Genomic DNA, 23950 nt, shown 5'->3' with positions numbered 1-23950 from the left:
TCAAAGTATCCTAAAAAAAGTCAAATTTTCCACAAAAATATAAAGCAGCATATCTGTTTTCAACATTGATAATTATAAGACATGTTTCTTGAGAATGATTAGAATGATTTCTGAAGGATCATGTGGCACTGAATACTGGAGTGATGTTGCTGAAAATTCAGCTTTGATATCACAGGAATAAATGACTTTTTTTTTAAAAATATTATTATTTCAAATTATAATATTTCACAAATCACATTATTAGTGTTTTAACTGTATTTTTGATCAAATAATTGCAGCTTTGGTGAGTATAAGAGACTATATAAGAAAAAAATCTTGCCGACCCCAAACCTTTGAATGGTAGGTACTATACAATATTTAATTTAATATAGTATTTAAAAATCGGAGCTAACATCAACAAAGTCATGCCGTCGGAGAAACCCATGGTTTAATGAAGACTTGCTGATCGGAAGAAGGCAGAAAGAACCTTTAATAAACATCCAACAACAGAAAACCTCATGAGACTGAAAATCTGTAGAGCAAAAGCACGAAAAATTATTAATTATTAATGAAACAAAGAGGCAAAGTTGGAAAAAATATGTGTCAAGTTTAACATCACAGACACCAACAAAGAAAGTATGGGATATGATACGAAAGATGAAAAATAAGGAAGGAGGATTACAAATACAACATATAAAAAAATCAGGATACTTTGCTAACAACGAAACAGGATATTGCTAATAAATTGGGACATTTGAGAGAAATTCATCATTAGAAAACGGTCTTCCCAGATTTAAAGAAATGCAAATAAAGCAGGAACGGAAAAAACTTAATTTCTCCTCTGATAATGCTGAATTGTATAACCAGCCTTTTACCATGGAGGAACTTTTGAAAGCCATAAAAAACTCCAATGACACTGCCGTTGGCTGACAAAATCCACTATCGGTTTTTGAAACATCTACCTTTTAGCTTGTTATTGATTCTACTGGAAAATTTCAATAACATCTGTAATGCTGCGTTCACACCAAACGCGTCTGGGGCGTCAAATTCGCGTCAGACGTGTCTAGTTGGACGCTTGAACGTTTTGAAGTCAGACGCTTCAGACGCGCGTAAAATTCGCTCTATTCGCGCGTCTAAACAAAGTGTGTTCAGACGCGAATTCGCGTCATGGGAGGGGTTTCCATCTCTTTCTGCACAGATCCTCTGAATAAACACATTATCTTGTCAGTTGGAAACCAGTAGCGGCAATTTAACTCGGTTATGCCAGCCGGCTTTTGCTAGCGAGCAGTTTTTCATCCTCCATATTCACATTTGTATGAAGCTAGACCCAGATACATCAGTCCTTTTGGAATTCGTATAAAATCACACTTGGAAAATATGGACATTAATCTGGATATCCTAACATCGACGCATCTGTGGAATATAAAAAAAAACAATCATCATCATGAACCTGGCTCAGTATAAAAAAAGACAAATCATCCAAATGTTTATTTGGAGGAATTTTTGGATATAAGATGCAGCTTACCAACTCATGTACCCGTGTACACAGATGGATCAAAGTCAGACAGTTGGGTATCTGCCGCAGTAGTGATTGGGTCAAAACGCTATGGCAAGTGTATTTCTGGACAAAGTTCAATTTTCACAGCTGAAGCTTTGTGCATTACTTCTAGCTCTTGAACAAATAGAGAAGGAACAACAACGTAATTTTTTTAATTTGCACAAATTCTAAATCCTGTCTACAAGCACTTGATTCTTTGAAAACTGAACATCCTATAATTATCAGCATAATAGGAAAAGTGGACTCTTTAAAGAAACATGATTTTAATGTTGTTTTTTGTTGGATACCAGGCCAAATGGGATTGACTGGTAATGAACAATTGTTAAATTATTGTAAAAAATGTATTGAAGTGATACTGCTGATTGCCATGAATATAGCCATTGCTGCTGATATGGCATTAAATCATAAATAAATAAATAAAAATCTGAACTTTTTGTGATATGTGCCTGCTCATTTTAGTCTGATTCATTCATACACTTTCTGTTCTTGGTGGATTGTGTTCCAGCGGGATCTCAACGGTCACAAGAACATTGTTGGGTTCCTGGACTCCAGCATCACAGCTGTAGGAGGTGGAGATGTGTGGGAGGTGTTTATCCTCATGGACTTCTGCAGAGGTAAGTCTGCCTTTCAGCCCCATAATGCCTCTGCGCACAGCCGCCTTGTGCTCTGTGTGGGAAAACAAACATACATTTGACAAAGAGTAACCTTAAGTACAGATTAGTCAACTAGACAACTGTACCACCTATATGACAAACAGTGATGAAAATAAAGTGACTAAAGGCTAGAAATACTCCAGTATTTGTTATGCGTCTTTCCAAAGAATAATTAACAACGAATAAGCTCTTCTTTTCCAATGTCTCATTCAATTTCCTTTCATTTAGGGTGTGTTCACACTTGTTGTTTGGTTCTTTTGGTCTGGAGCAAAACAAAAAATTATACATTTTGTCCTGGTTTTCTTACACCATGTCTACACCAGACACAACAGCTAGAAGCTGCCTATGCTGGACGCAAATTTGTTTTCTGTTTATTTGCTCTGTAACAGATTTTATTTGTTTAATGCTCTATAATATATTTATATATTAATAATCTTGTGGGGGTCCGAATTTGGCACAACATTGGTCGACCCGTGCGTCTCTATTTGGAAGCAAATATTTGGTCTTGGTCCGCTTGTTTGGTGGCGACGTTCACACTTATTCAAATAAACCGCATTAACAAAGCAATGGCACCAGAGTTCATTTTAATCAAACTAAACCTGTGTAAACACACCCTTAAAAGGATCTTTCACTTTTTTTACATACAGTATCTCTTCTTATACAGTGTGTTTGTGCTGTGTTTTACTATTCATCCACCTGGAGGCGCTCTTTAGATAGATTTCAGACCTCCGTCACAGCCTGACATGATCATTTATCCTAATCTTCTTGTACCTTGAGAACTTTTTTTCCCTCAGTTTGTAAGGTTGGTACATCATCACCTTAAAACACCTACACAAAAGACTAAACCTCATTACTGGAAAAACATTTTCCAATCTCTTCATCTGAAAGAGTTTCTGTATGTCTTGAATGGTTAATTTATAGCAAGATGTTATCCTTAGAATTTTCTAAAGCCCAGATTATTGATTCTTTCATTATTCCAAGAGAGCTTGTTTCTTTCTTTTGAGTGTTCACACAAGGCCAACCAATTGGATGTATTGAATGCGACTTTCACAGTGAGCGTCAGTCACGTGATATTGATATTTACAAGATATTGATTGAGATTAAACATGCTCAGTAGGGAGTCAAATGAAGGCAAATTGACATAATTGCTGGCTAATTGACTTCTAAAGTGCTTACAGATGGATTCAGGGCTGACATGTGGGTTCTTGTGTTCATGTATGTGACTTCTAGGGATGTACAGATTTGGACTCTGGATTTATCATTCTAATTTCATGTAGTGTCTATGCTTTCATTTTCCTCAAGGAACCTCTTGAAATACCCTTTCCATCGAACTTTGCTGTATGCTTTTCTTTAAAAAAAATAAAATAAAAAAAATAATGATTTAGAATCGCCTCTCTAAGAGGTCCTACCTTACCAACCCAACTGTTAATAATATAAAGGATAAAAAGGATGAAGATTAAGAAAAGGAAAAAAAGAGGAAACCCTAAAAAGAGGAAGCAAGTCTAAATTTGCTCGATTCAATAGAATTCTCTTCTCTTTCTTTTAGTCATCCATGAAACCTCTGCTTCTAGGCCAGAAATCTTTACATTTTCTGAAAAGCCCTTGAAGGGTTTTTATCATTTCAAAGGGTGCATGAGTTTTTATAATTCCTAAAATAGGATTAAATATCTAATAAAATGATAATTAAAATATTCATTTCAGTTAAAATCTAGTATCTCATACAAACATAATTGCTTTAGGTTAATAAGATCATTGTGTGGTCACTCAAATGTTATAGTTTTTTTTTGTTTTAAGGCAAGACACCACACCACAGATGAATAGGTTAAAAATTTTAACTAACATATGTCATCATCATACTTCCCCAGTTGATTAATTACAGTACATTAAGACAATTGTTCTCTGAAATGTCATATTTAAATATGAAAATGAGGCATTATCTATTGAAATATGCACAAATTTGCATACATTTGCAAACATTCAAAAAAGCCATTTTCAAAATTCATTGTTAAAGGTTTATATATATATATAAAATAAAATCAGGCGAATCATATATGAACAATCCCCTCTGTTAAAACCTTCAGAGATGGGAATAACACTAGAAAGTTTTGTGTATGAAAGTGCTACTGAAATGGAGATTTCTGACTCCGTACATTAGAAAACAGCCTTTAAAGATATATATTGTAATTGAGATCCACAGACAAAAATTTATATTGTAATAAAATAAACACTTAAGTATTTGTTTTAAATGTTTTCTTTACTCTAGTTTGAAAGAAGATGGAAGCAAAATATCTAGGGCTGGGACAATAAGTCGACGTGCATTCTGAATGCATCACTATTATCTCTCAAATCGATTCTGATCTTAGTTTTTTACAGCAGATGACGCTCTAGGCTAGTTTTTAACCGCACGCTCAAATGCTGACGAAGAAGAGCGCTCGTGCATTTGGCTGAGTCTGAGAATGTATTTGCACCTCAGAATGCTTTTATGATTCAAGATTAATGTAAACAGCCCACTGCAAAAATGCTTCAGGCTTTTCAAACTTTATGAATGATTATTTTATCTGCTGGTAAAAACTACGTTTAGAACAGTGTTGCCAATTTAGTGATTTTGTCACTAGATTTAGTGACTTCCCTGCCCCTTTTGAGACTTTTTTTTCAAAAGCCTAGTAACAAATCTAGCAACTTCTTGGACAAACCTCATCTAGATTTCGTGACTCGTCCACTGATCTATATTTATATTAATCTAGATCAGTGGACATCATCTAGCGACATTTAGCAACCAATTTTAACTGAAAGCAATTGGCAACACTGACTCAGAATCGATTCGAGAGAGAATTGCGACGCATTCGGAAAATCTCAGAATCGATCCGGAATCATTTCTTGATTCTCGATGCATCGATTTATTGTCCCAGCCCTAAAAATAACCCAAAATCTCAAAATCGGCCAGTGCATGAAAACACCTACTGTCTTGCCTTAAAGGGATAGTTCACCCAAAAAGGGTGAGTAAATGATCAAATTTTTGAGTGAACTGTCCCTTTAATATTTCTTCAAAATGTCCTCATTGTGTTTACTAGGTACAAAAGTATTGTAGCTTTTAACATCTCTGTCTGTTTGCATGCAGGTGGTCAGGTGGTAAACCTGATGAACCAGCGTTTGCAGACAGGCTTCAGCGAACAGGAAGCACTCCAGATATTCTGTGACACGTGTGAGGCTGTGGCACGTCTGCACCAGTACAAAACTCCCATAATCCACCGAGACCTCAAGGTTCCTTTATTTTCTGCTTCACTTTTTTTTTCTACTTCTCTTATGACCAGCAGTTTTTTTTTTTTTTTCCTCAATAAAAGGAAATTGTGCAAGAGAGTCTTTCAAATTGGGCCATTGATTAAATGAGTTGTTTGTGACTGACTGTTACCTTGGTAAAACCACTTCAGTTTGAACACTTGATCAAGAGGCCGACTCTTTGTGTTTTTACTCAAAACTTTACTTCATTAGTTGAAGATGTGATGTTATACTGGAGTGTAATTTGTGTATGACTCTTTGCAGGTGGAAAACATCCTGCTTCATGATAGAGGACACTATGTTCTTTGTGATTTTGGCAGCGCCACCATGAAGTTCCAGAACCCCCAGAGTGAAGGAGTGACTGTGGTCGAGGATGAAATTAAAAAGTAATTCTCTCAATCAGTCTGTTTTTGTGAAATTCAAATTGTTTTATAACCACTGGTAATCCACAGAGGAGGTTTACTCGTAAAATGTAAAAAAAAAAAAAAAAAAAAAATGTTTAAATCAACAATTTCTTATTAACGTGCAGAACTCTGTTGCATATAAAAATATATATATTTTATTCAACATTTTCTCTGTTGTGCAGTACTGGACGTGAGTGAAATCACTTCACGGATTCCAGGAGGCTATTGATTATTTGGAATAGATATGTTGTAAATTGTTGTATTGATGGTCTTTAGGTTGCACTGCATGATTTGACTCATTAAAGGGATAGTTCACCCAAAAATGAAAATTCTGTCATAATTTACTGTATTATCATTAACCTGTCATCATTAACCTGTATTAATTTCTTTCTTCTGCTGAACACAAAAGATATTTTGAAGAATGTCGGTCACCAAACAGTTAATGGACTCCATTGCCTTCCATGGTATTTTTTCCATACTGTGGAAGTCAGTGGGGCCCATCAACTGTGTGGTGACCGACATTCTTCAAAATATCTTTTGTGTTCAGCAGACGAAAGAAATTCATACAGGTTTGGAACAACTTGAGAGTAAATGATGACAGAATTTTCATTTTTGGGTGAACTATCCCTTTAACATTCCTTTATTGACAAGTATTGGGTGAGTGATCAGAGAGAACATGTTGTTAATCAAGACTAGGGTTATTAGGAAGATGTAATTTTTTTTGAAGGCATTAAAGGGATAGTTCACCCAAAAATGAAAATTTGATGTTTATCTGCTTACCTCCAGCGCATCCAAGATGTAGGTGACTTGGTAGAACACAAAAGATGATTTTTAACTCCAACCGTTGCCGTCTGTCGGTTAAATAATGGGAGTGAATGGGAACTTGGATCAATAAGAGTCGAAAAACCTTGCATTGACAAATCCAAATTAAACCCTGCGGCTCGTGACGACGCATTGATGTCCTAAGACACGAAACGATCGGTTTGTGTGAGAAACCGAACAGTATTTATATAATTTTTTACCTCTAAAACACCACCATGTCCAACTGCGTTCAGCATTCGCTTAGTGAGCATTCGCTCTGACAACGGAAGTGATGTCTCGTTTCATTTTTGGGTGAACTATCCCTTTAACACTTTTATTTAGAAAAGGTTAGATTGATAAAAAAGAGACCATAAAGACTTCTATAACGTTACAAAAGATTTCTGTTTTAAATAGATGCTGTACTTTTGATGAACTTTCTATTCATCAGAGAATCCTGATGAATCAAATTTTCACTTTTTCTGCAAAATATTAAGCAGCACAACTGTACAACATTGATAAATATAAGAAATGTTTCTTGCAGCAAATGAGCATATTAGAATGATTTCTGAAGGATCATGTGACATTGAAGACTGGAGTAATGATGCTGAAAATTCAGCTTTGAAAATTCACAGGAATAAATTAAAATTTAAAATACTTTAAAATAGATGGCTAGTAATAGATGGATAATATTCTGAGTCTGTACTGTTTATCCTCAAACTAGAATTTTTAATGGAAAATGGGTCATTAAAAAAAAATGTTTTGACAAATTGCTTGTAATTATTGAAAATTATGATAAATTGCTTGTGAGGTGAAGTTTTTTTTTTTTGCTTCTACTGTAGGCCTGATTAGACTGAAGTCAGTAATTAAGAAAACACTCATTTTGTATGTTTCCAATATGGTTGCAGATATATCATGCATTCCTGAAAAATAACACTAATTATAATGCAGCATTTTATGAAAATGTCTGTTTTGATTAGGTACACAACCCTATCCTATCGCGCTCCTGAAATGGTGAACCTGTACAACGGCAAAATCATCACCACTAAAGCGGATATCTGGGTAAGTAAATATATCAAAGATATCACAGCCAATCAGAAGGTATTTTAAAAGTCATTGGCTTTTCTTATGCTTTTTGAATCTAACTTTCTCCAGACTAATAGCAAGTTTGTTAAATCAATGCCTAAATAGCTATTTGGTTATTGATTGTATTGACGTCAGCAGAAAAGAAAATTAATTCCAGAAGAGATTACAAAATGTTTTCAATAAGACCAGAATGTATTTTAAAAATTAGTATGGTCAGTTTTGCTTTCTTATTAACTTTAATGTATGCTTGTTTTGTACCAACAAGGTTTTATACCGTGGGCGAGGATAAACATAAAAAGAAGGAAAAGAGGAAGCTAGAACACTGCTTTATTGTGGCTTATTATAAAAGTCAGAGAGGATCTAAATCAAGGTCCAAGAATCTTCAATTATATGATACGATTATATTTATTTAAATTCGAGGGTTAGTTCATCCAAAAATGGAAATTCTGTCATTAATTACTCACTCTCATGTTATTTCAACCCCATAAGACTTTCATTCATCTTCGAAACACAAATGAAGATGTTTTTAATGAAACCCGAGAGATTTGTCTCTCCATTGAAAGTCTATTCACCCGAAACTCTATATATTTTGAATCTCTCAGATTTTATTAAAAATGTCTTTGTTTGTGTTCTGAAGATGAATTAAAAGTATTATTTGTTTAGAACAGCATGAGGATGAGTAACTCATGACAGAATTTTAATTTTTGGATTTTCCCTTTAATTAAAGGTTCTCTAAGCGATCCTGGGTGGAGTAACTTCCTGTTGACGTTCGAAATGTGTTGTTTGTCAAACAAAACAGAGGCTAGCTAGAAAAATGTTTTGGCCTAAAAACGCGTGACATCACTTAGAGCACCTTTAATACGAGGGGAAATGAATCAAATGCTACACAGAACGGTGCAATATGGCCTTTTTGAAAAGCATTCAATATGAGTATTCAGGTCTTCATGAACTGCCTGTGAATGGATTTCAAAACTAGATTAATTTGATATAAAAGTACTGAAGTAATAAGAATGTTTAACTAACCTTATTCAAGGCTTTTATATTATTATCTTATGACCTCAGTCAAGTTTTTTTTTTTTTTTTTTTATCCCCATACTGTACAATGTCGTGGGTTTTCCTTTCTTTCAGGCAATGGGCTGTCTGCTCTATAAACTCTGTTTCTTCTTTCAGGCAATGGGCTGTCTGCTCTATAAACTCTGTTTCTTCACATTGCCCTTCGGTGAGAGTCAGGTGGCCATTTGTGATGGCAACTTCACCATTCCAGACAATTCCCGCTACTCACAGGACATGCACCGTCTCATCCGTAAGTATCTTCCTGTTGCTGCTCACGTCTCGCACCAGGTGTGTCTCCGTCTCACCATTGGCTCAGTATGGCTATGGGTCTCACTTGAAAGCAATAGTTCAGCCAAAAAATGAAATTTTGTTGTCATTTTTCACCCTCATGTTCTCTCTCTCTTCTGTGAAACACAAATGGAGAATATTTGAATAAAATCCTAGTCATTAATTAAAGGTTATGAAATTAGAAACCCTGCGCTGTCCAAAATGACAAAGCAACCACTGTAAAAGTGGTCAGTATGACTTGTACACTACATTTAATATCTTAAGTTATATTAAGTTGCTTTGTGTGAGGAACAGAGCAAAATGTAAGTCAAAATACACAAAATATCTTCCCTTCTGTTGTAGCTATCAAATCAAAAACATGGCAACATTGATGGCAATGTTGTTTATTTGGGAGACATGCAAGAAATAATGGTGTTTAGGTTTTAAATGGTGTCAACATGCCATTTTTGTTATAATTTCCTCACCCTCATATCATTCCAAACCTTTCCAAGACTTACTTTCTTCTGCTAAACACAAAAGAGGATATTTTGAAGAATGTTGGTTAGCCAAATAGTTTTGGTTCCCATTGACTTCCATTGTATTTTTTGTCCACACAATGGAAGTCATTGGGAGCCAGATAAAAAAAGTCAGGCATACAGGTTTGGAACAACAGGTTTGGATGAGTAAATGATGTCAGAATTTTCATTTTTGGGTGGATTATCAGTCTGTTCCTCACTCAAAGCTGTACTTTTAGTTATTTAGGGTCTTGACAGCACCAGTCCTCATTTACTTGTATTACATGGAAACGATTGGCAAGGCTTTTTTTTTTTAAATGTGTTTCATGGATGTACAAATTGGTTTTGAACAACTTGAGGGTGAGTAAATGATGAAGTCTTTCAAATTTTTGGATGAACTATTCCTTCAACTTATTTTATGTATGAACGCTTATAGCGATCATCCACTCTTCCCTTTTTTTCTGTCTGTCACGGTGTGACACACTCTCTCTTTCTCCCAATCTCTCTCCTCTTTTCCTCTCTCTGTGGTGGTGATTTTATCAGGGTACATGCTGGAACCGGACCCTGATAAGAGGCCTGACATTTATCAGGTGTCCTACTTTGCTTTTAAACTGGCCCGGCGGGACTGCCCTGTCCAAAACATCAAGGTTAGTCTCTTTCCTTCCTCTCCTCCGGGGTCACTCTCGGCCTGTTGTTCGGTCAGTGCTTTTACCATTGGGATCAATTGTTGGATTGGGTGCTTGTGTGCATCAGCCTGCAGGAATGCCTGAAGTCATAAAAACAAAGCTAATCTGAAATATGTCCCTTTAGAATGCCTGAAATCATAAAAACAAAACTTATCTCAAATATGTCCCTCTAGAATTCTCCCATTCCTGCTAAACTTCCTGAGCCAATCCGAGCGAGCGAAGCAGCCGCGAAGAAGAGCCAAACGCAGACCAAGGCGAGGTATGTTCCCAGAGGCTGCATAGTGCTCTATAGTCTGTAAATTTGACCTGGCCTCATTTGTCTCTGTTTTTGTCCCGTAGACTTACAGACCCCATTCCCACCACTGAAACCTCTATCACGCCACGCCAGCGGCCCAAAGCAGCACAATCCCAGTCTCAGGCACTAGGAGGCATCCTGCCCATCCAGCCTGCTGCCCTGACCCCACGAAAGAGAGCCAACTTGCCCGCCGGAGCCGCCCAGCCAATAGGTACAAATATGATGATCAATTTTCTATGTAGATTAGCATAAAATAAGCATGTTAAAACAACACTCCACTTTTTTTGAAAATAGGCTCATTTTCCAACTCCCCTAGAGTTAAACAGTTGAGTTTTACCGTTTTCGAATCCATTCAGCCGATCTCCGGTTCTGGCGGTACCACTTTTAGACCGTTAGCATCTCGCTCAAAAATGACCAAAGAGTTTCAATATTTTTCCTGTTTAAAAGTTGACTCTTCTGTAGTTACATCATGTACTAAGACCGACGGAAAATGAAAAGTTGTGATTTTCTAGGCCGATATGGCTAGGAACTATACTCTCATTCCTCATAATCTAGGAGCTTTGTGGAGTGTTCTTTGAACGAACATAAAAACCCATTGGCAAAATACTTAACATTCAGAACATGGAGAATATTGAGCTGGGTGATGTTGAGAAGGACTGTTTTTTTTTTTTTTAAAAGGACTGTTGTTCAGTGAGTGGCTGAGAGGAGCAGCGCATTCAGTTTAAGCTGTGCGCTCTGTCAGACAACAAATAAAATGGATACTATTGGTTCTAACCTGAGTGATCATTTAATGTGTACATATAGCCAAAATCACAGCAAATGTCTTTATCTTATGTGTACTCGATTATAAATCAGGATTTTAGCGCTTTTTAACATGTCAGGGCTCGACACTAATGCTTTTCAATTAGTCTAGGATAAGTGTGCTTTTGAAGGGGCAAGTGAAAGAGAATTTTACTTGCCCGGCCGGACAAGGACCTGATTAAAACTTCAATAAAAAAATAAATAAAAAAAAAACGTGAGAATGGCTGACTGATTTTATTACATTTAGTGTAAGTGGTGATCGATAGTGGATGATAATAGGTTGTATAATGTAGTGACGATAACAAGGTTGCGCTGTTGAGGCTCGCACAGCATCTCGAGGAGAAATGAAAACATGAGTGAAGCACACACAAAAAGAATCTCAGTTAAACATACTGCGGTAAAAATTCAAAATGTGGAGTTTTTATAACTTGATACAGTTAAGCAAAATAACATGACCAAGAATGCTTTTTTCCTAAACAGATAGTTATAGTAAACAGATAGTAAACAAATAGTTCATATTAAGTCACTTACATTTTAGAAGGAACATTGACTGTTTTTGTTCTATTTTAGTAGCGAAAATAGTTACAAACAAAAATCACAACAGAACTATAGCGTAGCAACACTCACCCTGCATCCCAATGTGCATACTATCCACCCTATCCGCCCTAAATAGTATTGAATATTACTAATGTCACGTACTATTTAGGATGTATAGAATGTTCATTGAGATGCAGGATCAGCCTTGTTTTCGTTACTGAATGAATCAGCCTTTGGAATGAATCGTTTGAATGAATGACTCAATGACTCACTTATTAAGACGGTTACTTGACGCCACCTACTGGTGGTATAATTACATTTTTAAAAGAATCATCATGAATCTATCACAAATATGCAGATTTAAATATATCAAAGCTGCAATATTCTGAAAGGATATTGCTTCAGAAATTTTAAATTTATAGTTACACCACAAAAAAAAAGAAATTCGGACAAGGATTTTTTAGGACAAGCAACCCTTTTATTGGTACAAGTGAATGATAAAGCTTAATGTTGAGCCCTGTATGTAGTCTTAATGGGCCGCACAACAAAACCAGAAAAATATATAGATGAAACAATTTTATTTGGACTTTGGCTGTATTCAGATATATTATGTGAGCAAAAAGGGTAGCACCAGAGAAGCAAACAAATGTAAAGGGCTGACACTTGGCAGAATGCGAATGCAACAATGACATGATAAATATTCTAATTGCTGTATGATGTCATCTATCGACATTTAGCGACATATATATATATGGCATTAAAAAATAAAAAAAGGCATTAAAAAGCATTAAATTAGATTTGATGAAACCTGTAGAAACCCTGTAAATGCATACATTTATAATAAATATACATTAAATACTTATTAAATATTAAATGTATAGATTTTAAATGTTATTTAAATGATTAAAATATATATATATATTTTCAGTGACTATTCATTGTATCATATTTTTTTGCACACAGTTACTATATATTAAAAACTGATTATAAATGTGATATGATATGTAATAAATGTATGCAAATATCAAATGTATTAAATTTTAAATATTTGATTGTAAATATATATTCTATCGTTCCATTGTTCCATCCATCCATCCCTCTCTTTCTCTGTTATATATATAAAAAATACCTTTTAAAAAATGTTTTTTTAGTTTATCAGTGACATTAACATTTTTATTGTGCACATAATTATATGTATATATTAAATACTTGTGTAAATGTATTAAATTTTAAATATTTATAATTTTTAATGTTTATTTTAAAGCTGCTGTCTGCGATTTTTGGCCCTCTAGCAGTTAATAAACAGAACTGCACGCGTATTGCAGAAGAACGTTGTACCCGGAGCTACTTTTCTCCGTGTATGTCTATGGCGAGTCACGCAGTTACTGTGATGCTCTGTGGCGAGTCCTACCAGTCTGGTCTGAAATAATCCGAATATAAACACTTATTATAAGTGTACCATAATGATTCAGGATAAGACAAAAACACGGTTTGGAAAATGGATTCATGTTGTATATTCTCATTATATAATTTTTGGAAATTTTTAACACAAAAAAAGTTGCGGACTGCAGCTTTAAATATGTTATAACTATATTATATCCTCCTCTCTCTCTCTCTCTCTCTCTCTCTCTCTCTCTCTCTCTCTCTCTCTCAAAAATATAAAAAATATCAACATGTATATATTGCCATTTATCAAAATGCACTGCATCTATCCAGTAAATCTACACAATTGTTCTCTGTGCATTTCCCAGCTGTCAGTGTGAACTTGGCTCAGCCGGCTGCAGCGCTTCAGTCTCAAAAAGCCCAGGCGTCTCCTGCCCCTCAGCAGAAAACGGTGAATGTCAATTTTATTGCATGCCTTTTCTAATCTGTATATTGGTTTGCAGTAGAAAGTAGTGAAGTCTGGATAAAAAGAAATGAGAGGCAGATCTAATTGGTATCACATCATTTAATTCATTTCTAATGACTATTCCAGACTGTAGATTGCATTTATTAAGTGAAACTGACCGTTTAGGGTGTGAAGGTCACATTTAAAGTTCACATCATGGTATAGTTGTCTGGTGCCTGTCTGTGTGACAGCCCGTGCAGCCGATCCCCATCACGGCTGCAGCAGGAGGAGGCGGCGTTCCAGTAGCGGCTGGTAGCCCTGCGCCTCAGAAAGCAGCAGCCACTCCGCCTCCATCCAGCCCCGCTCCTCCCACTGCACCTGCACGGAGTGCCCGTCGTAAGCAGGCGTCAGTGGCTCAGCAGCAGCCGGTGCCCATCCAGCCTACTACCACTCAGCCGGCTGGTGCCCCGCCTGCAGCACAAGCAGAGCCTGCAGCGGTGCCTCCCACAGTCCAGCAGCCAGCGCCTCAACCCCAGATCAGCCCAGAGAAGGCAGAGGAGAGGGTAATCACCTCCTTCCTGTGCATGCTGCTCTGTCCTGTCTGTTTCAAAGAAATGGCAGACTCACTCTCACTAATGTTGCACCTCATGCACGGGCTGCGCCTCATCATCCGTTGTTTTGCATCCATCCATCCTTGGTTTGTTTTGAATCAGCATAGATGGTTTTAATTGTTTGTGTGACAAATGTTTGCTCGTTTTGGTTTATTTACTCTGAAAAGTGTCTGAAGCCTGACAGACAAGTTTTTGTTAAAATTGAATGGTTTTTATGCTTTGTTTACACTGCGTTCAAATCAGATATGTTTGTGATGAAAATGAATGATTAAATCAGATCAATGACTTTTCAGACTTATGACTTATCAGAGTGTCATGATGCAGAAGTCATTTACTACACTATTTATACACTTAAAATGTTGAAGTCTGTAAGATATTCTAATGTTTTTGAGAGAAGTCTCTTATGCTCACCAACACTGCACAGCTGAATTTTCAGCAGCCATTTCTCCAGTCACATGATCTTTTAGAAATCATTCTGATATGCTGATTTGCTGTAAAAGAAACATTTATTATTATCACCAAAGTCCTTTTTTTCAGGATTTTTTTGATGAAGAGAAAAAGTTCAAAAGAACAGCATTTATTTGAAATATAAATTTTGTAACATTTAAAAATGCCTTTACTGTCACTTTTGATCAATTTAATGCATCCTTGCTGAATAAAAGTATTAATTTCTTTAGTTTTGAATCGTAGTTTAGCTCTAATGGTACATGTGAGTGTAGATGAGTTCATTTTCCATTTCTCCATTTCAAACCACAAAGAGATGTGATTTTGGATTGAGTTATAAAATATGTTTTTTCCTATTACTGCAAATGATTTTGAGTCTTATATGCCAAACTTTACACCAAAATTTGATTTTACTGCCTGTCTGAACAGTTGCTATAGAAAAAGTCATATTGGAAGTCATCTGTTTATATGTTTATTTTATATATGTATTCACTGACACTTGATCAATCACCTTTTTTATTTTTTTTTTAAATTCATGCCATTTCACTGCATTTAAATATCATTTGCATGTCACACTCTAATTTCTCTGTATTTTATGAGTTCTTAGTTGCTTCATTCTCTTGTGTTTTCATCATCTCCTCAGCCTGTGACTCCTGGCTTGTCTCAGACTCCTCCCTCATCCCCAAGGACAGCCCAGAAGGCGGGGCACAGACGCATCCAGAGTGATGTCACCCACAGTGCTATGTTCGGAGTGCCGGTCAGCCAATCCACTCAGCAGCTGCAGGCAGCCACAGCAGAAGCCAGCCTTAATAAGTCAAAGTGAGAAATCAAACCTATTAATACAGAATTTAAGCCCTTCATAATGTGACACTGCCATTATACAGCCTACATAAGCAAGAAGAAATGCTCTGTCAACTTCAAACCTACTGAAACTAATTTCTAAACACTTCTTTCATTGTTCGGGCACAATTAGATCAGCCAGCGCCACCCCTTCCAACTCTCCCCAGTCCTCCCAGCAGAGTGTGTACCAGCCTTCCCAGCAAGGCAGCGTTTCTGTCCCCCAAGCTCCTGTCTCAGCCACTAGCCTGACAAGCCCCCCGGACCAGCCCACCTGGAATCCCTTCGGTGATGACAATTTCTCCAAACTCACGGCTGAGGACCTGCTCAACAAAGACTTCACCAAGCTAGCTGACGGTAATTTTGCTTGCACACACACTTACCAGAATGCAGTTATCGATGTATTAAGCTACGTCTACATTCATCCAGTTAAACCCAAAAAAGCTGTCTGTCCACACCAGCGTTTCAAGCGTTTCCAAAAGTTTATTGTACCCACTGAAATGTCAAAAAATGCTAAAATCATATTACTGTGTATGCCAAAAAGATAAGAAAAACTCACTGAGATGATACTGAGAGTAGTGTTGTCAAAAGTACCAAGTTGATACTGAAATGTTAAAAATGTGAGCACTGTTGAGTGGATTCGTAAACACCTCTGATTGGCCGCTGTGTTCACGCACTCATCAGATATGTCTGTGATTGGCTACAATGATCAACACTTCAAAAACATGTTGTACATGGATATCAAAGATGCTCTTCACCGAGCGCTCACACGGATACACACAGGAGCGTTTGATAGCAGGCATCCTTTCAAAAGTTCCCGCTTTCAAATTCAAACTCTTCGATGTGCTATCAAATGCTCCTGTGCATTGATTATTGTAGCCAGTGACAGACATATCTGTTGAGCATGTAAACACAATGGCCAGTCAGAGGTGTTTAAGAATCCGCTCAACAGTGCTCAAAGCGTCACATTTTTAAAATTTCAGTACCAACTTGGTGTTGAAGTAGGTAACTTTGACAACAATAACTGAGAGACCAAACATAATGAATTTATTATGGTATTTTTTTGGCACAATCATTTTATTAGCTAACTTACACCACTTACTGGTGCGTCCAGGTCGCACTCAGTTGCCATTCTATGGTCTAAAAATGCAATTGCCCTTATGTTTTGCTGCAGGACAGCAACTGTGAGTACATTTTCTGTCATCTTTGCAGGAATGTAATGAAGATTGTACGAAGTAGTATTTATCTTAAACAACACTGTGAAAGTAAATAGCACATACCAGTATAAACAGAGATATCGATACTAGGGCTGGGCGATATATCGCATGCGATTGTCACGCGCATTTTGTCAGTAAAGCCGGTTCCCTGATTGCCGCTAAATCGCCATCACCTGCTTTCAAATGGAGCGGCATTTAATAAACAGAGCCGTAGTTCACTGATAAGCTACGCAATATCGCGTTCATTATCGAAGGCGATTCATCTGCGATAATGAACGCGATATTGCGTGGCTTATCAGTGATCTGCGGCTCTGTCTATTAAATGCCGCTCCATTTAAAAGCAGGTGATGGCGATTTAGCGGTAATCAGGGAACCGGCTTTACTGACGAAATGCGCGTGACAATTGCATGCGATATATCGCCCAGCCCTAATCGATACAATATGCGTCACATGACTAAACATGCTTCATCGTTTTCAAATGCCTCCATTTTCACAGTCCACACTACAACACAAAAACAGTTTTTTCGGATTCATCCTCTTGGGAGAGCGTGTTCAAAAAGTTCAGTTTTTCACAAGACAAACATTATCTCGGTGTGGACTGAAGGCCAAAATGTCGAGAAAAAGATGAGTTTTCAAATGTGTCTGGATTGGTTTGGCCAAATTGTTTTTGCTGTTTGCAGAACCTGTTGAACCTCTGATTGCTGCTACTGAGAGTCTTATTCCTGGGCTGGAGGCTGCAGAACCTGCTCCTCCATCTTCTGGTAGGTGTACCATCAGCCCTAATCTGATGTTCCACTCTTAAATATATTTGAATCAGTTGAACTCACATCGGAAATAGAAATCATACACGACTAGTCCTTAATTGTGACATTCCGGCTTCTGGTTCCATACACACGAGAGCTTCAGTCTCTCACTTTATTTCTGTACCATTCCTGGCCGCCTCCTCTATATGTCGGCACATGTTCATTTTATCTGAGGTAGTCAAACCAGTCCCTGGACTCAGCAGGAGACTCCTATTAAGATGAAACACTCCAGTACAAAGTGTCCTTTGAATCACATCCCTCCTTTTACTTCAGCATCCCTGCTGAGCTGCTTGTCAGTGTCTGTGTGCTTCCTCTATTTACACTGATGCTCAGCATTAATGACTCTGACACTGTTGACGTGTCAGACTCGTGACGTTGTTGATGTCCAGCTTTTCTTGACCACCTTATTTCCATCTTCTGTTTCTCTGCTCTTGTACAGCTGAAAGACCTACTGACATTCTGGGCTTGGAACCAGGAGCTGGTTTGCTAGCTGTGCCAGGTAATGCAGAGGTCCATGCCAGCTGTGCTCACCTGAGCACTCACCAAATACCATTGCTATTGAAATTTTGTGATTCACAATAACAATTTTGATACCAAAGCAAACACTATTGTAGAGGTCTGCGTCCAGATTTCTTGCTGTGCGGGATTAAGTTTTGAATGAAAGGCGGATTGGTGGCGTTCAAACAGTCACCGGTTCCCTGTCCTGAGACACCTGGCAAGATATTTTCTTTTGTATTAGACGTCTGCGGGAATGCACCTTCAGAGAACATTCAACCTTTGTGATCAGATTTTGGAGTAGAGACCTTCTGAAACGATTGTCAGTCAGCGTCATTCTGTTCTTGCGTGGATGTTAAAAAAGATTTCATTTTGCAGTATAGCTAGTTGTTTATATGTATTTTTGGCTTAGCCTATAGTTTTGAGGGACATGTTGTAGGCTATTTAATTTAGCCTATTTTTACCCTATTATTCTTTGGGACATTTTTTTTCTCTGACTTTTTTTAGGGTGTTGACAGCATCATAAGACAAATAACATTAAAAATCTTGTATATGCTACGCAACATTTTATATTTGTTATCCCCAATCTCTCGCTTTCTTTTAGGGGAAGTTTAAATGTGAGATTCTGTAAACAATCTAAATTTGAAGAGTTTGGTTCCAAAATGCAATAAACACCATTTAAAAAAAAAAAAAAGAGAGTTAACACCAAAATCAGTATTGTATCTGGTCAGTATTGAAAAGTTAATTAATTTTGCGCAAAATGTGTTATCTGTCGTGTTATTCTGTCATGTTTTCTGTCAACGCCACTCTCCTTTCTCTGCAGAACGCGATATATCCGCTCAACCCATCACAGTGCACCATTCCACGGACTGTAAACAGTAATGGCGGCATCCTTCCCTGCGTCTCAATCAGCTCCCTAGGTCGTGAATCAGTATGTCATGTAAACGAATGTGGCCGACTCCCTGATCAGTGCCCTGACTACTGAACTAGGGAGCTGATTGAGATGCAACCCTAGTTTTCCTTATCTACTTTGTGCTTTGTGATCAACAAAAACAGAAAAATTTATATATTTTTTGACGGCATTGATAAACCTGTGGTTGTTTCTGCGGTGGGGAAGAAATGCAAGTCATCAAATGTAATCATTTACGTGAGGAGATTAATGAGGCAACTCGAGTTGGAGTGTTGCTTGGCTGTTACTTGTTCCACGACAGCATCAAACTTTGGTCACACTCTCCAAAACTGAATCATTCACAGTTTTTCAAAGCTGTTTTTAATACCAGTGTACTCTGTAAATGCGTTTATTTGAACCGTGCGGTGGCGTCCGATACACTTTTATCGGTAATGACAAATGGAGACATAATTCACTTATAACATTAACAAGATGACTCATTGAATTAATTTTGGTAGCGATGACTGAATGTATTTTTAGTCAAATGCCTGTGTATAAGATTAGTATTGACAAAATTCAGAGGCTGTCATTTATGTGGATCAACTTACTTTGTGTATTTTCAATATGAAAAATAACTTATATTGATGGATTAATTGCATTTTGAAAAAAAAAAAATGTGTCATGAATTTATTGCATTTTGGGAAAAAATAATCAGTTTTTATAATAAACCTTTTAAAATCAAAATGTAGATTTGACTTTTTAATGTTTTTATAACCAAAAGATGCTATGTTAAAGTTTAAAACAGAAAATAGTGGTTTTCATCTTGCCACTTTCTTGGAAAGAAATCAACTTTTTACTCAAATGAATCAAAATGGAGTTTTAGTGTTTTGGAACCAAACTATAAATTTAGCAGGACCCGTCGGGTCGGGAAGAAAATCACTATATGCGTATAGCGGGTGAACACAGGGTGAATTTTAGGCGGGAGTGGGATGAAAAAAAGCTCCACGCAAACCTACACTATTGTGCTATTGAACAATTTTTATTTTAAAAAATATTAACAAATTAAACCTGACACACAGTCTTTAGGTTTTTCTAATCATTTTTTAAATAAACGCTCATTATATATTTAAAAACAAAGAAATTAAAAGCTTTTTTTTTTTGCATTTACTTTAGGTAAGCCAAATGCCTTTACATTAATACTTTGCCAAAATGGACATTTTAACCAAGAAGTTAATTTGAGTGCATGCAAGTATTCAGAAGAAGTCACCTTTCAATTTAGTGTCATCCTTACCTCTAACGGTTTGTTTTGAATTTCTGTCAGAAGCTTGGATTAAAGTTGTCCTTTCCTGTGTGACCATGGCCTTGGAACAATGTGTTCTTGGCCTGCATTGTGCAATGTATAATTTAGACCCATCAATAATTATTCTGTGGTTTATTTCTGTCTGTGCATGTTACCCTTTTCTAATCATCATTCTGGCTTTCAAACCCTCCATTGTCTTTTCCCTTTCCTCTTAGTTTCTGCATGCCTAAATCTCTGTTTACTTTGGCTAACGCTGGCTGTTTTCACTGGCTGACTTACAGAGAAGCTGATAGAGGGTCTGAAGTCTCCAGATACCTCTCTCATGCTGCCTGATCTGCTGTCCATGGCCGACCCCTTCGGCAGCTCCATGGACGACACCAGAGATGGTAACAGCTCTCGCTGACTGTCTTGCTGTGTGCTTACTCCTTTTCCAAAAGCTAAAATAAACACTTTTGTATTCTCTGAGGACATTTTCTGAATTCATCCAGTCCCTGTATTATTTGTGATAGCTTGCAATTTTCTCTTCTTGCCACATCAAATTTTAACTTGTGGGAAAAATGGATTTGTATAGGCATTGTGAAATCAACACACAAAAGGCTGGAACAACAGTTAGAGCTGTGTGTTATATCATTGCATTGGAAGAAAAAGCTGAGTGATTTATTGCTTAGTGATGGGTCCCAGAAATATTATGTATATCTAAAAGACGAGGGGGCCAAGCACTGAACTCTGAGGTACACCTGTAGTTAGTTGATATGACTTGCACACCCCTGCTCTCCAAGATACCTTGAAGAATCTACTCATCATGTAGGGCTCAAAGTAGCAAAAGGAAGTTCATATGATTGTCACTGTGATTTCACAAGGTCCAGCAGGAAAATGCATGATTGGTTTGAATGTAAGATACCAGTGATGATTTCTCAAGTGATGATGATTTCTCTTACTCTCAGTCAAAACAGATGTGTGTTTGGACTCTCTGATTCCTGGCTTGGAGCCCCCTCAGGCTCAGCTGCATCCTGTGGAGGCTGAACCGGTATCATCAGCACTGGCAGGTAAAAATACGCATCAGAGATAGACAGAAGAGCCTCTGCCTAGCATTATAACACCCTGTCAGAGACATCAGTGGTGGCAGAATGTTTTGTTTGTGCGGAGAGAGTGCCTGTGGCTAAGGCTGATTTCACACAACAAAACCAAAATGAATTGTGCTTGGGAATTTTGTGTAAAGCTTCCCCATTCAGATTTGGCAACAGGTACAAGTTGGCCACGCAGGTTCACTGCATTGACCCACAGAAAGCTGCTTGGTTTGAAAGTGTCTTCTGTGTGAGTTGTGCTTCATATATAGCTACACTATTGACAATGGACCTTTTTTACCCACAAAACTTTGCTAATTTTGCACCTTAAATTTCATTATATTGAAACTAAGTTGCAAAAAAGGCTCATTTTGAACCTCCACAGCTTGCTGACAGATGTTGAACACATGTATGCATGAATGTCCACATTTACACAAATGCCTGTTTGGTGTCCAGATGGGGCAGCTGAAACTGTTTGAAACGGCATACTTGAAAATGCATCAAAATTCTCATTTCATTCAATTCTGAGGGTCAGCAAAAGAGTAGGAAATGGTTATGAAATACTATATTGACTTTTTAGCACAAAATCCTTGACTGACATTATAAGTGGACCTCCAAAATTATAAAATAACATATGACCCCCTGATATTTTATTTAGTTAGTATCTTTACATGATTTAATGTTTTCATGTTTCCCTGGTGCTCCTCTCCACTGCATTACAGACCCTTTGATTGGCGAGGACTCCCTGCTTGGCTGTTCTCTCCCCTCTGGCTCCGCCTCCTGTCTGGATGACTTTGCACCTGTCTCAGGAGGCTCCTCCCAGAACATACCAGGTACAACCAATCATTTTTGTCTTGCTGGCTTTTATAGCTTATGTGACTTGGTGATGCATATATCTTGGGGACAAAACTAAACATTTTATTGGAATAAAAATTAAAAGTATTTATTATTTACATACTATATGGACTTGGTAAGAAGGTGTCAGCCAAGAACATTAATGTGAAAGTTTCAGGGTTTACATCATGCTAACAGTGCTGTATTTTTCTCACCCATCTGTTTCTCACCCTACCACTCGCCCTCTTAAATCTTTTACCCGTAAACCGTCATTTGCCCCAACCCTCATCACCTCTTAGCTGCAGACTCCTGTTTGATCTCAGGCTTTGAGCCTCCGAGCGCTGAGACAGCCAATGAAGATGAATTTGACCCCATACCAGTTCTGGTCTCCAAAAACTCCCAAGGTAAAGCTTTGAGGAACCAAATCCTTTTCCTGAGAATGAGTGAGCAATGTGCTTCTCACTCTCATGTAATGAAAGCAAGCAGCTAATACATATATGCATGTGTGCGAACTGTATATTTTGCATGTTTTTTTATTTTTGGCAGTTGCGAAGATACCGAATTGAGATGTTTTGTTCAAGGCAGATGAGCCATTTTGCACTCATATGGCTAGGGATGGGAATTGAATAGAAATATTCAATATAATAATGGCAAGATACATTTGAATATCTTCAATGTATATTGCCATTTGAACCACCAATCCATAATTTCACAGATTTAAGCCTCATGCACGCATAATAGTGTAACTAGTTCAAAGTTAATTTTGAAATGAATAAATATAAATGCAAGTCAATTCTTTTGTCATGTCATTTTATCCAAAGAGACTTAGAGTTGAGGAATACAAGCAATTCATTTTAAGAAGGCAATAAACACGAGGAGTGCCAGTAATACAAAGTTTCAGTCATTGTTCAAGATAGTACAAGATATGTATTTGTACACGTTTTTGTTATTGCATATAACAAGTGAGGACATTGCAAAAGGAATGTTTTTTTTTTTTGTTCTTTGTAAGATTAATGTTATTTTTTTGTATTATTTTGCGGTATCAATGCAGACAAGCCAGTTTTATTTTAGTATCATGTATTATTATAGTATTTATTATGTTGAATTTGCTTTTTTATATTTTCAGTTTTTATTTTTATTTAGTCAATCAATCTTATTAGTTTTTGTATTAAATATTTCCGAGTAGCTTTTTTAAATTTTATTTATTTCAGTTGCCAGCCAAGGCAACATGCCTAATTTTCGTTTAAGTTATTTGTATCTAATACTTGTTTCTTTTATTTTAGCTTTTTCAATTACCAAAAATGATTTATTTGTTTTAGTTAACAATAACACTGAGACAAGCTAATGTTTTTTGCCCTGACTTGTAGATTCAGTAGTGGTACAGGAAACATTGTGAGATAGGGGTGTAATGGTACACAAACATGATGGTTCGGCACGTACCTCTGTATTGAAGTCACGGTTCGGTACGGGTTTGGTACAGCAGGGGGGAGAAAACTAAACATAAAATTGCTGCTTCTTTTTTTTTTTTTTTTATTAAATAGTGTTTTATTGAACAAATTGTTTCTCTCTCTCCCTTTAAAAAAAATAAATAAATAAATAAATAACATTTTCTTAAAGATAAAAAAAAAAATCTATCTCAGCTAATGCTGTAAACCAGGGGTGTCCAACCCTGAGGGCTACTGTCCTGCAGATTTCAGTTCCAACCCTGCTCCAACACACG

The 23950-nt window shown here is 37.0% G+C and overlaps 1 protein-coding gene across 9 annotated transcripts in view; it reads left to right on the top strand.

Moving 5' to 3' along the window:
* The window catches only part of aak1b (AP2 associated kinase 1b), a 91781-nt gene that overhangs the window by 54693 nt on the left and 13138 nt on the right, over positions 1 to 23950 (top strand). For 3 of the 9 annotated variants that reach the window (XM_048181011.1, XM_048181005.1, XM_048181013.1), the window contains 18 exons: positions 2043 to 2151; positions 5309 to 5451; positions 5731 to 5852; positions 7649 to 7730; positions 8883 to 9057; positions 10133 to 10236; positions 10449 to 10534; positions 10615 to 10781; positions 13660 to 13742; positions 13988 to 14299; positions 15435 to 15610; positions 15765 to 15985; positions 17526 to 17606; positions 18088 to 18147; positions 20614 to 20718; positions 21277 to 21378; positions 22119 to 22229; positions 22530 to 22634. In XM_048181011.1, coding sequence (XP_048036968.1) covers positions 2043 to 2151; positions 5309 to 5451; positions 5731 to 5852; positions 7649 to 7730; positions 8883 to 9057; positions 10133 to 10236; positions 10449 to 10534; positions 10615 to 10781; positions 13660 to 13742; positions 13988 to 14299; positions 15435 to 15610; positions 15765 to 15985; positions 17526 to 17606; positions 18088 to 18147; positions 20614 to 20718; positions 21277 to 21378; positions 22119 to 22229; positions 22530 to 22634 — 2344 coding nt within the window. The remainder of the gene's footprint in view (positions 1 to 2042; positions 2152 to 5308; positions 5452 to 5730; positions 5853 to 7648; positions 7731 to 8882; positions 9058 to 10132; positions 10237 to 10448; positions 10535 to 10614; positions 10782 to 13659; positions 13743 to 13987; positions 14300 to 15434; positions 15611 to 15764; positions 15986 to 17525; positions 17607 to 18087; positions 18148 to 20613; positions 20719 to 21276; positions 21379 to 22118; positions 22230 to 22529; positions 22635 to 23950) is intronic. The other 6 variants (XM_048181007.1, XM_048181014.1, XM_048181008.1 and 3 more) reach the window with 5 other exon arrangements.

Source organism: Megalobrama amblycephala, linkage group LG2 (assembly GCF_018812025.1).
Source record: "Megalobrama amblycephala isolate DHTTF-2021 linkage group LG2, ASM1881202v1, whole genome shotgun sequence".
Taxonomy (NCBI): domain Eukaryota; kingdom Metazoa; phylum Chordata; class Actinopteri; order Cypriniformes; family Xenocyprididae; genus Megalobrama; species Megalobrama amblycephala.
Note: the sequence above shows the minus strand (reverse complement) of the source record. Positions and strands in the feature narration are given on the sequence as shown.